At 38.9% G+C, this 17615-nt stretch overlaps 1 protein-coding gene across 2 annotated transcripts in view; it reads right to left on the reverse strand.

Annotated features, from left to right (window-relative positions):
* Nucleotides 1-401: 401 nt before the first annotated feature.
* Mylk4 (myosin light chain kinase family member 4) overlaps nucleotides 402-17615 on the reverse strand; it is an 87070-nt gene continuing 69856 nt past the window's right edge. For both annotated transcript variants that reach the window (XM_048348514.1, XM_048348515.1), the window contains 6 exons: nucleotides 15757-15827; nucleotides 14895-15023; nucleotides 14085-14237; nucleotides 12462-12540; nucleotides 5199-5272; nucleotides 402-1951 (listed from right to left, as the gene is read on the reverse strand). In XM_048348514.1, coding sequence (XP_048204471.1) covers nucleotides 5228-5272; nucleotides 12462-12540; nucleotides 14085-14237; nucleotides 14895-15023; nucleotides 15757-15827 — 477 coding nt within the window. In that variant the 3' untranslated portion in view covers nucleotides 402-1951; nucleotides 5199-5227. The remainder of the gene's footprint in view (nucleotides 1952-5198; nucleotides 5273-12461; nucleotides 12541-14084; nucleotides 14238-14894; nucleotides 15024-15756; nucleotides 15828-17615) is intronic.

The raw sequence follows: 17615 nt of genomic DNA on the forward strand, positions 1-17615 counted from the left end.
TTAGTATAATTTTTTCCAAGTCCTTCCATTTCCTTACAAATGGGGCAATGTCATTCTTTCTGATAGAGGCATGAAATTCCATTGTATATATGTACCACATTTTCCTGATCCATTCATCTACTGAGTGGCATCTGGGTTGGTTCCAGATTCTAGCTATGACAAATTGTGCTGCGATGAACATTGTTGTGCTGGTGGCATTACTGTGATTTTGTTTGTGGTCTTTTGGATAGATACCCAAAAGTGGAGCTGGGTCATAGGGGAGTTCTATATTTAGCCTTCTGAGGAATTTCCATACTGCTTGCCAGAGTGGCTGAACCAGTTTACATTCCCACCAACAATGAAGTAGGGTTCCCTTTTGGCCACATCCCCTCCAACAATTGTTATTGTTATTTTTCTTGATATATGACATTCTTACTGGGGTGAGATGGAATCTCAATGTTGTTTTGATTTACATAAGAAATAAGTTTTAATCCTAGCATGACTAAGAAATTGGCATGGGCCTGTACTAAATGACACATTTCCCTCTATGTACTTCTCCTTCCCTGTAGCCATGAGGATGAGGTCCCTGCATGTTAGTTCCTCATGGGCATGTGATCACTGAGAAGCCAGGAGAAGAGTCAGCATGATAGGGTTACTGTTATTCTTATTGCTATTGTACCAACAGTACCTTAGAATGACATGACTGAAAATGTGAGCATTACAAGAGCTGATCCTAACACAGCAGTCATTTGGAAATAGAAAATACAAGGAGAGGCTTCAAGATGGGCTGGTATGGTATATACAAAAGCACTTCAGGTAACTTTGCATTGCTGCTTCTTTATGGGGAAATGAAGCATGTTTTGCACTTCTGTACCCTAACAAAGCAATGGTTCACTAGCTCCAGAAATGGAAATTATAATCATGCCCAAAAAGAATTGAGCAGATGGGCCCCTTGCCTTTAGTACCCAACTATGATTTATTTATAGCCACTGAATCACATGAGATTTTGCAGTGATGAAATTGTTGGTCTTCTAAATGTTTTCGTTTAACCAGAAACTGGAGTTTGCCTTCTTGCTCTTGCAGTCATTCAACACTAGGAGCTCAGCACTGTCCTTTCCTAGTGGGATGATTCTGTTGCCTGTGGCTGATACCTGGAGCAGACTTGAAAGGAGATTTCATAACTGTCAATGTTCTTCTGAAGGCTGTTCTATTAAAGACTATCCATAAGCAAGTTCCTTTTGCATTGCCTCTCTAAACTAGTGTGCTTCGTACAGCCAAGCTGTCAGTTAAGGTGTATGTCATGAAAAGGTAGGGCATTCATTTGAAAATAGAATGGGCCACTACAGACCTGAAGCACTTGGCAAAACAGTTCAGAATCAATGGGAATACAATGCCTGATGCCTCTTGCAAGCCTCGGAATTAAAAAAAAATCATATGTTACAGCAAGCAAATTTATCTGCTGAATTCACCTGATTCCAGACCAAATCAACATGAAAAATGAACTATTCCAGGGTGCATCAAAATTGGAATTTTTCTAGAGGTATAATTACTGGCTTGAGAGAGGCATCGCACAAAAACTGGGCATTTTTTCTCTCTCTAAATTCATTTTCCAGATTTTAAAATCTCAAATAAATTTCCAGTATGATTGCTCTAGTATTTCACAAAAATAGCAGACATAAAGTACCCCTACCCCAGTGACTAACATCCAATAATAAAAAATAAATTAAATTAAAAAAACAACAACTCAAAAGGCAGGGAAACATGTTCCCTATGGGATGCATTATGAGGGATTGAGGATCTGTCTGAGCCCCCAGGGAGCAGGAACTGGGTAACCCACTGAGCACAGCAAAGTCGCTCCAAATTCAAGTTCAAGGGCTCCCCTACTCCCACTGCCAGTCAGCAAAGGGGTCAAGGCATCAGAATTGCTGAGTGCTCAAGTCTTCTCAAAGCAGCAGCAACCGCAGCACTTTTCCTGCAAAGCAAACAAAATATGAATCCTGTTAATTCAGCAGGACTTTTAAAATTGTAATTAGTTGGTTGTAGCCCTTAGGAAAACCACAGATGATTTTTTTATAATGTATGTGTGTATGTGAGAGAAAGAAAAAAATAGAAACCTCTCAATGGATTCCACTGCTTACCAGAGTCAGGGTTTGAAGTTTATGGGAGATATTTTAGCACTATTTGCAATATCAAGAGACAAGGCCTCTTTGTTTCTCATGAAGCACAGCCGCTCCTGCCTTGTGCCATGGGTCCATGGTCAGCTGGATCCCAGTATCAAAGTGAGAATGTGAATCATGCCGAGTGCACAGTCCTCTCTCAATATTCATGGCAGATTGGTTCCAGGCCCCCATACATGCCAGTCCTTTATATAAAATGGCCAAGTATTTGCAAAGAACCTGTGTACATTCTCTGCTGTACTTTAAATCATCTCCAGATTACTTATACTGTAATATCTAATACAAGTTATATACTGTATAAATAGTTTTCAGGCTGGGCTGTTTAAGACACGATGACAAAAAAAAGCCTGTTCATGTTCAGCATTGATGTAAATTTTTATCCAAATATTTTTCATGCACAGAGAATTGAATCTGAAGATAGAAACCGTGAATATGTAGGACCAACTGTATTTCCATTTGCTTTAGGGCACCTCTGACTTAGGCCTATGTACTGTTGGCTTTCCTGAATCATTTCTATGGATAGGAGGAGGTTCTCTAAATGTCACTCTCATATTCTTGCAAAAGAGGCATAAGATGCAAAGGGAACAATGAATGTAATGGTATCAGGTTGTTTTTTGGAGTGTTTCCTTGGTGCATCAAGAAACCTCTAACAAATTGAAGGAGATTTATATGCCTAAATTTACATTGTGGATTAGGCCTTATTTATAGAACCTGGAACCCTCTTTTTCCACAGGAATAATCTCTAACCACGAGATTTTTTTTAAATCAATATTATCTCAAGTTTGGTTTTACTCATAACAAATCTTGCCAAAACCCATCTCACCCTGGCAGAGAATCTGATGTGAAGAATGATTTTTAGAAAATCTTCTCAAAAGAGTTTTCTCCCAGAGTTAATAACTTTCATTTAATTTTTAATTAAAAATGGGAGTTGAGGCTCAATGGGAGAATCTCTATGAATGAGGCCCTAGTTTCAATTGCTAGCACTGTAGGAGAAGGGTTTAGAAAATAAACCCAGAATCTATAGCCACATCATGTGACTCTGAAATAATTCTTCCTTGGTCTGTGGTGAAATCAGGTGGATTTTTAGGGCCAACTAGAGCTACAGGAACTGGTGGAACTCAGGGAAAGGAGGCAGCCAGTCACCATCAGAGGCAAACCTGACAGAGTCTAGGGAGGCCTCGTGTGATTCCAACAAAGGTTGCACCTATGTGACTAGCTCAAATGCTTCCATCTCTGTCCTCTGTATGACTTGAGCTCCTGTCTTCTGTCACTCCAAATTCAAGGTAATAACTTCCTCCTTGAAGATGTCTACCTTCTCCCATGGCCATTTCCTCTTCATTCTTTCCCCTCCAGACCCTGGCGACAAGCTGCCTTGGAATGCAACCTCCTGTCACCCAGTACATTTATTCCCATCAAGCTTCAAATGTGACTCCAGAATTTCTGGTGGGAAGTTGGTTTGTGGCAAACCCTTGGGGTTTGTGGTAGCTGGGGACAAAACTGCTTGTGGAGGAGTGAGTGAAGAAGCGGGGAGAGAAAAGAGACAGGCAGGGCTGCTATTGGGCCTCCATACTCAGGACTCACATTGACAGAATCTAAGCATTGTAATTATGGCCTGGGGCACCAAGATCTGTGAAAGAAAATTACTTTCTACCTTCCCCACACTTTGATGCTTTTGTTAATTTTGATAAACAAGAATGGGCTGAAAGCCCAAATCTTCTAGTTCATAGATTACTAAATAAGTAGCAGGCTCATAAAGAACCCCCATACAGAAAGGTCAAGTGCTTTTCAACACTGGTTTGTGGCCTTGATTATTGTATACTGAGTTATTCCTATCCCGTTATATTTGATAAAAGATTTTTGAAGCTGTTTACAAAAGTATATACAGCCAAATAGATACACAAAAACCTCAGTTTCCAGAAAATACCAACTGCAATAAAGAAAGGATTGAGATCAGTAGGGTCTAATGATATAGCTCAATGGTAGAGGACTTTCCTAGCATTCACAGGGCCCAGGGCCCAGGGTTCAATCCACTAAGAAAAAGGAAAACAATTCAAATTTGTGGGCTAGAAGGCCAAAATTATACATCATATATTCTGGGAAGTCATTAAAATTTAGCTGTGAAAAATTCTCATGGACTTTGTGCCCACTTTAGTCATACAAATGGTGGGTTTCCTTAAAGTCCTTAATTTCCCATTGGTGTTGTAGCCTTCTTTAGGGCATACATTGATCTAGTTATTGATGTAAATGAAGATATTCATGCACAAATCTATCCTTTGATTCTGACAAAACCCTGAGTGGGGCAGGGGAAAGTTTATGAGAAGTGGTGTTACTTGGAGTGAAAGAGGACAAGGTGGAAAGCAGATCATTGGGCAGAGGCTCGGGCTTTGCATTTAGAAAGAATGACTGAATTACTGCACTTTTGAGGTACTGAGGTGCAGTTCCCCAGTTTCCATAAAAGAAAGCATCACGTCCATAGACCTTCTGCAACTTTTCTAGGGATTACCTGAGGTAATTTCTGTTCCATCTAGAGCCTACTGAGCTCATTATTGAGCATCCCTTTTTATGTCAGACCCTAGCCACATGGCTTTGCCTGGACTATTTCATTGAAGCCACTCAGTGAGCTTAGACTGTTGACAATCCACATGATGGGGAGCTGAGCCTCCTCCACTAGGCAATGGCAGAACAAAATCAGCAATCTGAATTTAATGACATATCCCACTCCTCAAGCCAAAACACAGCTCTGCTTCTCACATGCCTGTGTGAATAACATGCAACTGCTTTCTTTCTTCCTTCCTTTCTTTCTCTTTTTCTTTCTCCTTCCTCCTTCCCTCCTTCCCCCTCCCCCCTTCATTCTTCATTTTCATTTCTCTGACTTAAGGCATGCAACAAACATCTCTTCAGATACAGTCCCAAGATCAGAGGACTGCTCAAGACTGCTCAAATCTGTATCTTCTCAGATTGCAGCCTTGGGTAGCCCTCAAAATAAATGTACTTTTCTTCATTCCCAGAGGAGAGGTGAGAGACAAAAGACCCAAGACCAACCTTTCAAATGAACCAGCACCTTCCATGGACTATTTCGTCACGAGGTTTTGAGCATCAGAGTTGCAGTTCTTCTTCTAGAAAAACCAGAAGACATTTGGGGAAAGACTAGAACTGTTTCCGTAAGTTCTTGGCTTACAGTATGAGAACATAAAAAGGAGTTCATACATTCCTACTGAACAGAAAGTGCGTTTCCACAGAGATTCTTTTTTGTTTGTTTGAGACAGGCTGTCACTAATTATCATCCAGATGGGCTCACAACTCATAGTGATCATCTTGCTTAAATCTCCTAAGTTCTGAAATGATAGGTGTATACCAATGTGCTCAGGTTTTAATAGACATTCTTGAAAGATACATTCTAAAAGACACCTGCAGGCATGCTTCCAACTCTTACAGTCCAAGTCAAGCATGTCTCCCCTCTCCTATGACATCCCCATGATCACTTCCCATCCTCACTGAGAGCCACAGTCAACCCATTTAGTCCCTACTCACATTGAATTTTTACATGTGTGATTTGTTAAAACCCACTTTGACAGAACACAAGAGTCAGGCTTTGTGACAATAGGGCTCTGAAGACTAGAGGATGATTCAGATGGCATGGAAGTGCCATGGATAGATTCAATAAGACAAAAAAAGCCATCAGTTTGGGGACAAAGAAAAGCCATTGGAAAAGAGATGACATGGATGGGCTGAGGTATAGCTTGAATAGTAGAATACTTGCCTAGTAAGGACAGGTCTCTTAAGTTCAATCTCCAGTGGTGCTCAAACAAACAGAAAACAAGCAAGCAATACTCTAGGCTAAATCTTCCCTCTATCCATCACTTAACTTGCAAATGAAATTAAAAAAAATAAGAGATATGACATTCAACTTTAGCTGAAATCATGAGGATTTGGGCTGATCTACAAGGATGGATAGAGATAGGCCTAGAAATAGGTTTGGGATATACTGGGGAAGCTGTGACCACTGGTGTGTTTGATTTGGTATGGACAATGGAGTATATGTGAAAACTTTCTAAGGATTGACACAATAAAATTTGGATCTTAACTGTCCCCCGAAGGCCCTTATGTTTTTGCCAGCCTGTGGTGGTGTTGGGCTGTAGTGAAACTTCCTCCTAATGGGAGGAAGTTAGGTTATCGGAATAGTATGTCCTTGAAGAAAATTATGGGATGCCAGCTCTTTTTAATTTTGATCTTTTCCTGGATATGAGATGAGCAGTTTTCCTCAGTCATGTAGTTCTATCATGTTGTTCTGATTCACCATAACTCCAAAAGCTAAGGGGCCAATTGATGATGGACTGAAACCTCTAAAATTATGAGCTAAGGGAAACTTTTTTCTTGATAAGTTTTGCTGTAATGATGGAAAGCTGGCTAATACTGAAATAGTATAATGAGAGTTGTAATTAAGGAAATGGTGATTTGATGGACTAGAAAAGAGTGAATGATTGCCAACGCCCAGAATTCAAGCCCCATGACTGACAAAAAATAAAAAAAAAAAAGTAAATGACAGCTGGATATCAGTTTGTGTTTTGTTAGTCCTCTGAGAGAAGGGCATATGCTATGGTGACAGTAGTCAGAATAAGAAGAAAGGGCAGTGGGCACCTTTGTTCTTGAAATAAAGAAACCATGTCATACTTGTTAAAATTTCCTTCCTCTATCTCCACAGCAATGAGGAATTCTGCAAGTGAGATACTTGCTGAGTTCTAACAAAGTCATAGTTTGAGACTACTTTTTCCTTCTTCAAGTGAGGGCTGTTTTTGACATGGCACAGGTTATGTACAGATAGTTGGAGACATAAGAAAGGCCAGAACCACTTCATGTCATCTAGAGTATAAAACAGAAGGCAGAGAACCTTAGTACCTTAATTCCTAAGAAAGAAACAAGAACTGCTTCTTAAATAATAGATGCTGAATTGATTAAAACCTAGTTAAATGCCTTTAAGGTGAAACAAAAGAGAGAAGAATACTCAAAAATAGAATTTAGATCAAGCGGTAATTAATGGTGGATGAGATATTAAAATTTCAATATAAAGATTAATTCGTATTTTACAAACATAACAAAACCAAGATTATTCCAAAATTAAATCTTCTAGATAAATTTAGTCTCAATACAGGCTTAGTACTCTTAATCCAAAATCTGAAATCCTGAATGCTTCAAAATTTGAAACTTTTGGACTAGAAACAACCTGGCACCACAAGGAGAAAATTCCACATCTCATTTTGTGTGCTGGATTACAATCAAAACACAGGTGCACTAAAATATTACCCAATATTACCTTCAGACTATGTGCATAAGGTATATATAAAATGTGGTTGGATTTTATGTTTAGACGTAGGTCCTGTTCTCAAGAGGAGTATACAAAGTCTCTAAATTCTGAAAAACAAAACTTTGACACCCTTTAGGTCCCAAGCAATTTGGATAATGTACACTTAACCTATATTTGATTGAAAAATAAAATATGTTGTTTGAATGTTGGCTTTTAGTAACACAAAATATGTACACTACAAGAATGGTTCTGATGTCTTATGATTCTGGATCTTTACTAAAGAAGTTTCAACCATGCCTAAGACCCCTAGTGTTTCCCTTACCCTTTCCTGTTATATTTTCATGGTATCTGACCTTATGTTGAAGCCTTTGGTCTGTTTTGAATTGATTCTGGTGCAGAGTGATATGTGTAAGGATCTAGCTTCAGTTTTATGCATGTATATAGCCAATTTTGCCAGCACCATTTCATGAAGAGGCTGTCTTTCTTTGAACCTGTGGTTTTTGGCTCCCTTATCAAATATTAGGTCGCTATAGGTCTATGGGTTCATTTATGGGTCTTCTGTTTCATTGGTCCTTGGACCTATTCTTGTGCCAGTATCAAGCTATTTTTTTTTTTACTATGGCTTTGTAAAAGAGTTTGCAGCTTGGTATTGATATGGGATTGCATCAAACTGAAAAGTTTTTGAATGACAAAGGATATAGCTAACAAGATCAACAGAAAGCCCATAGTATGGGAGAAGATCTTTATTAAATATGCAACAGAGAAGGGCCCCATATCTAAAGTATACTTAGAACTCAAAAAATTAACCCCCCCAAATAAGCCTTCAAATAAAAACAACAACCCAATTAGTAAGATGAGCTAAAGACTTACAGAGAGACTTCTCAGGAGATGTAAGAATGGCCAATAGACACATGAAGAAATGTTCAACATCTCTGGCCATAAAAGAAATGCAAATCAAAACAATATTGAGATTCTACCTCATCCTAGTTAGAAGGACTATTTATAAAGAAACTAACAATAACAGATGCTGGCAGGGATGTGGCCAAAAGGGAATGCTACTTCTGTTGGTGGGAATGCAAATTTGTTCAGCTACTCTGGAAAGCAGTATGGAGCTTCCTCAAAAGATTAAACATAGAACTCTCCTATGGGCTCCCAGCAATCCCACTGCTGGGCATTTATCCAACAGATCACAAACAAGCCACACTAAAGCTATCTGCGCAATCATATTCATTGAAGGATTATTTACCATAGCCAAGATATGGAATCAACCAGATGCCCCTCAGCAGACAAATGGATCAAGAAGATGTGGTATATATACACAGTAGAATTCTACTCTTCCCTCAGAAAGAATGATATTGTACCATTCATAAGGAAATGGAAAGATGAGAAAAATTGTATTAAGCAAAGTAAGCCAGACCCCCAAAAACATAGGTTGCAAGGTTTCCTTCATTTGTAGTAACTAGAATGTGCCTATAAATCTATACTGGATGGTAAATATATATATATATATGTATATATAAGTATATACATGTATATACATATGTATATACTTATATATACATATGTATATACATGTGAACATGATAAATTATACAGGTCTCTAGACATTCACATAAGTGAGACCAGAGGAGGATATTCTTAGAAGAGGATCTAAAAGCTCAATAGCTATGTGTATATGATCATATAAATAATATTTATCAAAATGAACTCCAAGAAGTGAAAACAAGAGGGTTTTCCTCTGTTGCTGTTTTTGCTTTCTGTACCTTTGTCTTGTTTGTAAGTTTATCTGTTTAGGAAAGGGTAAGGGGGAGCACAGAAATGGTGGAACAAAAGGTGAACTAATGCAGCAGTGATACTCACTAGACACTATGTTGAAATGAGCTATACAACTTGTGGGACAGAAGAAGGGAGGGAAAACCTGGGAGCAAGTGAGAGAAGTGACCCTGTTCCAAAAGAAATGTGCTCATTACTTGACTTATGTAACTGTAACCCCTCTGTATATCACCTTTATAATAACAATAAAAAATAGTTCTGAAAACACAGTCTAGGTCCCCTTTACCTAGAAGGACAGTATAGCTACAAAGCTTTGCCCAGACTCTCAAACTTGCGCCTATCCTCAGCATTCTCATCTCCACAGTAGAGATGATAATCATGCTGTTCATAGGGTTGACATGAAGAGTGCATAGTTAATTTTTGTAAAGCAGTGCCATAAAATAATTTTAATGATGAATAGACTCATACAAAGGATTTTTTAAAAATGTTGCCACTCTTAAAATACCTATTCACCTCTGGCACCAGTCATTGGATAAAATAATAAAAAGGTGACTTTTGTTGTTGTCACATGGTTTAACTATTTTTAAACATCTCTATACTGTATAGTGTCATTAATTCTGTGCTGTGGTTTCTATATTGTCCTGCCACGTCAAAAGTGTATTTGGACACCAATAAGCATGGATAAAAATACATTGGTGGAAAATGGGCTCAAAATAGGTTGGTTACCCTAATAAGCAGGTTATGCAGTCTGAGTGAGGGCCTGGCTAAGTAATAAGTCTATTTTTGCTTGGCATCAGTAACAATTATCAAGGAAAGGTATATTCAGACACAAATAAACTCCACGCTGATGCTGAATTTAGAAGTCAAGTTAATTTCAATAAAAACTGGCTGTGGAAAAAGTGAGTACCTGAAGCACAGTCATTCCAAGGTTTGTTGGTCAGGGAAAACTTTCTTTCCAGAACCTCCAAGGAGTGCAGAAGATGAGGAGAAGAGGTGGAGGAAATGAAAGTGTGGAGCACATATTGTGCCAGGGTCATGGCACAATGTGCATGCCTGACGCATCTACCATGATCCTGCAAACCTAGGTTGCTCATTACTTCTGTGTGAATCTTGTCCAGCTAGCCATTTTACATATTCAACTCAGTGACTGAAATGTTACATATATTCCTGTATTATTTTTATAATTCATGGTTCTTTAGATGGAAAGAATATCAAAGAGGCAGAGAAGCCAGTTAAGAGGCTATACTGTGGCGGTCATATGTATATATACACAAATGTATTAACTGAAGCATGGTATCCGCAAGGGAGAAATCCAAAGGTATAACTCCTTTGAACACATAAATTACAGTTTAACAAAATGAATACCATGAAGCTGGAGCATGTTTTGTCAGGAACGGGTGAAGCCCGAGGAGGGTGGATGAATGGAGAGAGAAAAGATGGGCAAATGAAGTCGTATTCAATTTATATATGTGAAAATGAAATTAGGAAAATTGAGGGGATGGGTATGGTTGGGAAAAATGGAGAATAATGAAAGAGGTGACACTGATTAAGACTTATTGTACACACAACTAACATGTTGATTTGAAACTCCTCTGTACAACTATTTAAGGATAATAAACATATTTTTAATTTTTTTTAACTTTTTAATTGTATTGCCAGGTGAAGACAATCATGGAGGTGGAGTGGATTAGATAAAGTACAGAGGTAATTAAGGAACATAATATACAGAACTTGGAGGTAAATTAAATGTAAGCTGAAGGAACTGAGGGAGAAGGGGAAATAAACAAGGCATCTTAGAGTTTGACTGAGCCACGCACTGGGTATCCTGAGCTGAGAAGATAGTTGAGGAAGTGTGGCAGGAAGGGATGTGATGGCTTGGGATGAAGAAGATTTGAGTGGAAACTTCTTATTCGTATGATCTGGCATAGGAAAGAAATCTGTACCAAAGAGATAGGCAAGAGAGTTGAAATATATGTGGTAAGACAATGAGAGCAGAGAGATATTTCACTGTATTCTACCAATACATCATAGCCTCTGTGTGTGTGTATATATGTATGCCTGTATTGGGGCTTAAACTCAAGGCCTAGACACTGTCCAGCTTTTCTGCTAAGGTTGGCATCTACGATTTGAGACACAGCCATACTTCCAGCTTTTTGGCAGTGTTAGTTGGAGTTAAGAGTCTCACAGACTTTCCTGCTTAGGCTGGCTCTAAGCCATGATCCTCATATCTCAGCCTCCTGAGTTGCCAGGATCACAGGTGTGAGCCACCAGTGCTTAGCGGCTTCATAGTCTAGTCTCTGGAGAAAGTTGTCTTCACTTGCATGGAAATCTGCTCTGAGCTGAATATTAGAGTTAAAGTTGAGAGGCCAAACTGATTAAACTAGATAAAAACAGAGAATTCAGAATTCTGAATTATTTTTAAGGAGATATTTCTCCTGAACTTACAACATCTCTTCTCCAAAACTGTGTGTTTTTTTTTTTTTTTTGGCCAGTCCTGGCCTTGGACTCAGGGCCTGAGCACTGTCCTGGCTTCTTCCCGCTCAAGGCTAGCACTCTGCCACTTGAGCCACAGCGCCCCTTCTGGCCATTTTCTGTATATGTGGTGCTGGGGAATTGAACCCAGGGCCTCATGTATACGAGGCAAGCACTTTTGCCACTAGGCCATATCCCCAGCCCAAAACTGTGTGTTTTTAAATATCCAGGTCACATATATTTGTGAGTATAAATATGTGTACAAAGTATTTAATGCAATGTATTTGATGATGGATAGGATGATTTCATAATAACAGTTACACCTAAAATAAGCCATTTATAAACAACATTATTAACATTATTTTTAATTTAAAAATCTGCTCAATAGAGCAGAGATTCCCAGATGGGGCTGGGAATATGGCCTAGTGGTAGAGTACTTGCCTCGAATACATGAAGCCCTGGGTTTGATTCTTCAGTGCCACATATATAGAAAAAGCCAGAATGATGCTGTGGCTCAAGTGGTAAAGTGCTAGACTTGAGCAAAAAGAAGCCAGGGACAGTGCTCAGGCCCTGAGTTCAAGCCCCAGGACTGGCAAAAAAAAAAATCTGCTCTATGAAGACATTTTACACACTTTCATGCTAGCACAGATTTAAGCCAGGACAAAAGGTTAGGGTGATTGGAGCATCTGATAAATAGAAAAAAGTAAAATACCCTGCAGACACAGGAAAAAGCAGGGGAGGCAGGGTGCCTCAGTTACCTTTGTGCTGAGTCTGGAGTGCAGCTTGTGGTCGGACAACCAGGAGTGCTTCAGAGCTTCGCTGGCACTTATTCTCCAACTAAAAGGAGATCCAGAAGCTTATTAGCAGTAGCAGATCAAATGACCCCATGCACCTGCCATTCATCCTTAGCTCTGGTCATGGCCTGTGGTAGACTCTGTAGCCAACTTCCAAATTCACAATCTAATCTATCCTCTCTGGAATTATTTGCTATAGAATAGCATAAATGATCATCAGACCCAACCAAGATAACAACATGGGTAAAATAAGTCAAACAAAAGATTTCTTAAAAATTCTTATTAGTAAAAGACACCAGCTTCCAAATAGGAGCAACTATTCTTATGATACAATATCCGAATGTCATAAATTGAACTCCTAGCAAACAACTGAGAAACAAATGCACCTTTATTATTATAAGATTAAATGCTACAAGTTTTGTTATGCTTGAACTGGGTCTTGAACTCAGAGCCTGGGATTTTTTGCTCAAGACAAATAATAAGGATAAACTAAGCTAGTTTGTTTCTTCCTGTCAAAGATAAAGAGAATCACTATCTAAATTGCTGTCTCTTCAGACTGATGTTGTTACCCTGGATAAGTTCTCTTCACTCTCTAGAGACTCAGTTTGACCCCAACTCTGCATAAACTACATTGTACATTTTTTCTTTTTAAAAAATCTATCCCTTCTATTAGATCACAAGTTTACTAATGCATAGGCTAAACTTTATATTTCTGTTCACAATGCCCAACTCATTTCCTAGACTATAATAGATGATCAGCTAAATGCTTGAATGAAAGAATCTCCCATTTGTGCCAGACTCATGTTGTTACCTTTACTTCCCACAACACACTTCTACCTATTGATTCATAGCCATGTTTACTGGTGGATCTAAAACACATAAAAATAATAAAACTATAAAACAAGTACTATTGGCTCTGAAAATCTTAAATATTATCATGATATGATCTAGGTATAAAGTCCCCTGAAATTATGAATCACAATGTCCTTGTCCCTCTAGAATTCTAAAATGTGAACCCTATATTTCAATATCCCTCTTCATTCACTGTAATTTGAACTAATTTGGTTTTAAGCATGGCCTTGGAGAAAGGTCAACTTGGTCTTCAGAATCAGTGCTGTCCCCTGTAATCATGGACTCACACTTTCATCCATAAAACAGTAACAACAGTACTTTCTACAGCTTAGATCTAGGGGAGGGGAAGTAGATAAAAGGAATAAATACTTGACACTGTCTAACCCATAGTAGATTCACAAATGAAGTGGTACGGAAGCATTCAGTTACATAGAGCCACATTTGCTTTACAGAGATGAAAAAGACAGAGAGTGATCGCCTGAGGCCCAGAAGACTGGAACTGTTAAAGGCTTTGCAGAAGAAGCCGGAAAGGCAAGTACTCATAGCTATATAGCAGTCTCCCAGCAGGAGTGGTCCTACCTCAGTAGGTCAGGTCAGGTGGGTTGAACTTCAGTCTGTTTGCAACCTGCATCAGTACCACAGATGGCACTAGGAAGTAGATTCTACCAATCCTGTGGTCCCCCAATGTTTCTGATTAGCCTCACTTCCTCTGGGGTACAGGATGAACTGGGGTACCTCTTCTCCTTGATCAGGAGCTTGGAGATGAAGTCCCTGGCCTCATCCGAGATGTCTTGAAATTCCTCTTCTTCCAAATCCCACCTACATGCCAGGACATTGCTCAGAGTCTCTGCATCGTTATCACCCAGAAAAGGGGACAAACCGCTGAGGCTGGAACAAAGAACCCAGAGTAATTCCAAACAGCCTTGAATCCTTCCAGAAAGTTTGTTTTTGGATTCTGTCATTTAAAAGTGAGAGGAAGAAATAAAGCCCAACAATGTTATGTACTCATTAATTGGCATGTTAAATTAAAATCCCTTTGTATAACTACTTAAGGATAGTAAAAATAAAATAACTATAACAATGAGGCATGGTTTCATCATCTATTGCAACTAAGAAAATGCTGACCTCCCCTATCCCAATTCTCAAATTATTTTCAAAGAAATGTACAATTTCCTTTTGGAAGCATTTTATACTCAGAAGGCAAAAACCAGGCATGTAACCTCTGAGGTCTAAGGAGATGAGTGAGCAAGTGAGGTTTATCATAGTAGTGTTGGTATTGGTATTATGGATACTTTGGGGTTCTTAGTGATGTCTTAAGAATCAAAGTGGCCTGTGAAGGTGACAAACACTTACTTTTACAGATGATGTGGGAAAGGAATTTGCTCACCTCTAGAATTCCACCTAATCTAGAAAGTAACTGAGTGTAGATTGGTGTTATTTATTGAGAAACCATCTAAATCAGAGCTTTTGTTGAAAATAGCAAGGCCTCCTAGAATATGCACAGGTTGAAAGCAAATACGTAGGAGAGACTGTGAGGCTGCTTACAGCATGTAGGTAATCACCCCCACGCTCCACATGTCAGTAGAGAAAGAAACAAAATCATAGTTCACAACTTCAGGGGAGAGAAATTCCGGGGTTCCAAAGTTCACCTTCAGCTTCTCCCTTGGTTTGTATCTGAAATTGAAGAAACAAAGTGGATGGATGTAAACTGTCAATCAAAACTCAAAAAAATTCCAACACTGAAAAAAAGGCACAATGAGACTAAATAATTTCAGCTCTACAGAAAACTTAAACAAACTTGACAGGAAATGGACTGTTTGTGCTACTATCAAAAACTTCCCAAGGGTTTCAAGAGTAAAAATCCATCTTTAAAAGCTTAATAATTTGCAACAGCTGTGGAGAAAGCCACTCTGAATAATTAGAACATCTGAATTTCAGAATAAGACAAAAAGAAAAATAGTACAGCCCTTGACATGCAGATGACTAAAATATTGCAAAAAGTTATCATCCATTTATATGCATCATGAATATGCTGAATTGTTCATGTAAGCTTTCTGTGGCCATACAAAGCTTATATGTGCCATAACCCTCTGCAATTTTGTTTATACTATTAGTATTTTTTACAGTAAATCTTCTCTTTACAGATGGAACAAAAACTCTTACAAAGGCTAATAACTTAATGGCTTCTACTCTAAAAAACTTCACTGTAGTGGGATTTTATTTCTCACTTCTTTATTACATACATTCAAGAAACTTCTAAATGCTCAAATTCAACAAAGTAAGACTGATCATAGTTCTCATTATGTTAATTCTAAATGAAGGCAGGAAACCCAGGGGCATATCAGATTTATCTTTGCAAGGAATGTCCCCTAACACCATCCTTACACCTATGTCCAAATAGACATACCTTCTGGCCAATCCAAAATCAATAATTTTTATTTGTTTAGCATCTTGATTCACACACAGGATATTCTCAGGCTGCCAGGAGAAAGAGACACATTAGCAATAAAAACAACCATCCTTCACTCAAATTGTCCTTGAACCACAACTAAAAATACAACGATGCTCAGGAAAAACATATCAGGCCTTTCACTTGGGGGCTGGCTTGTCTGTGTGGGTATTTTCTCCTTTAATTATGTGGTGGATGAGGCTGTGGGTACCTTGCCAACCTTGCATTACCCTGCCTGTTCCTCTCCATGGTTTTGCAGTTTACCATAATGCAGGAGTTCAAGCAGAGGCCTCCTTGAGGGAAAAAGAGAAGCAGGCTGTTTCACTACTTCCCGAATGGGCCAGTGTAGGCCAGCTCAGATGTGACATCTACTTCAACACACACTAAAATTATTAAGTATGTTTCCCCTGCTTGGAGGAATATTCTTCCAAAAGATTTATGAGTTCCAAGAGAAATGGCCTGATTCACTTCGACCACCACACTGAATATGCAATATAACGGGAACAATTCTGACCTCCAGGTTTTCCCTTTGTGTTTGTGGGAATGTCCCATGCTAAAGGAAGGCTGTTCTCTCCTACTCATCCTTCATCATCAGAAATTCCAAAGCTTTACTAAGTTTGCTCTCAGTGCCTAAACCCTATGACTAAGTGTTCCCTTGGAGTTAGACTCTGATAGGACTTTGCCCTGACAGTCTTATTGTGAAATGGAGAAAAGTAGGTAACATTTGGAAGTCCCTAAAATGTTCGTGGGTAAAACTACATTAATTAGAATAGAAAAAAAAACACAACAACAACTTGAGGTCTGGGAGGAAACAAAGCATTTGATTTAAGGTCAATGTCATCCATGAAAGAGAGAAAACTTTTCAAAGAAGAGCCAAGAACTCCCCAACTGTAGCTTCAACTTCTCCTGAAGATGTGGGGTGCTGGCAAAGTCTTTGGATGCCCATACCCAACATTTGGGTAGTGATCATGGCCCCTACCTTATGTCTGGTAGAAAAAGGTTCAAATACAACAGAAACTCATATATACTTTATGAAATGATGTAACATCTCCTTTTCAATATTCAATCATTCATTTGATGAAGCCCTTTTCAAAAGTATCTCAAACAGAATACCTGTGAGTAAAAGTCATTTTAAAGAGAAGCTTTGCTTTTGTATGAGCCATGTCTTTCATACTTAAATAACTGATCGTGGAGAAAACTGCCTAATCATTAAAGAACATTATAACATTTAGAACTGCCTTTGCCACATGTAAACAACTCGCTATTCAGGGCACATCAAAAAAATGAGTTTGTTTCAGATGCAGGTGGCTCATGTCTATAATCCTAATTACTCAGGAAGCTGAGATCTGGGGATCATGATGTCAGGGAAGCCCAAGAGACTCTTTTCTCCAAATAATTACCAAAAAAGACAGAGTGAAGCTGTGGCTCAAGTGGTTTTGCACTCATCTTGAACAAAAAAGCTCAGGGACAATGTCCAGGCCTCTGGACTAGCACATACACAGACACACACACACACACACACACACACACACACACACACACACACACACACGTTAATTTTTAAACCAGGTGCTAGTGGCTTATACCTGTAATCCCAGCTACTCAGAAAGGTTAAGATCTGAGCATCTAGGGTTGAAGCCAGCCTGGGCATACAAAGCCATGAGACTTATCTCCAATTAACTACCAAAAAGCTGGAAGTGGCTGTGGCTCAAATGGTAAGGAGCCAGCCTTGAGCAAAAAATGTTAGTGGAGAACACCCTGGCCCTAAATTCAAGCCCCAGCACAAACAGTTAATAGTTTGTGATTATGAAATTAAA

The sequence above is a fragment of the Perognathus longimembris genome, chromosome 6, assembly GCF_023159225.1.
Source record: "Perognathus longimembris pacificus isolate PPM17 chromosome 6, ASM2315922v1, whole genome shotgun sequence".
In the NCBI taxonomy this organism is placed as follows: Eukaryota; Metazoa; Chordata; class Mammalia; order Rodentia; family Heteromyidae; genus Perognathus; species Perognathus longimembris.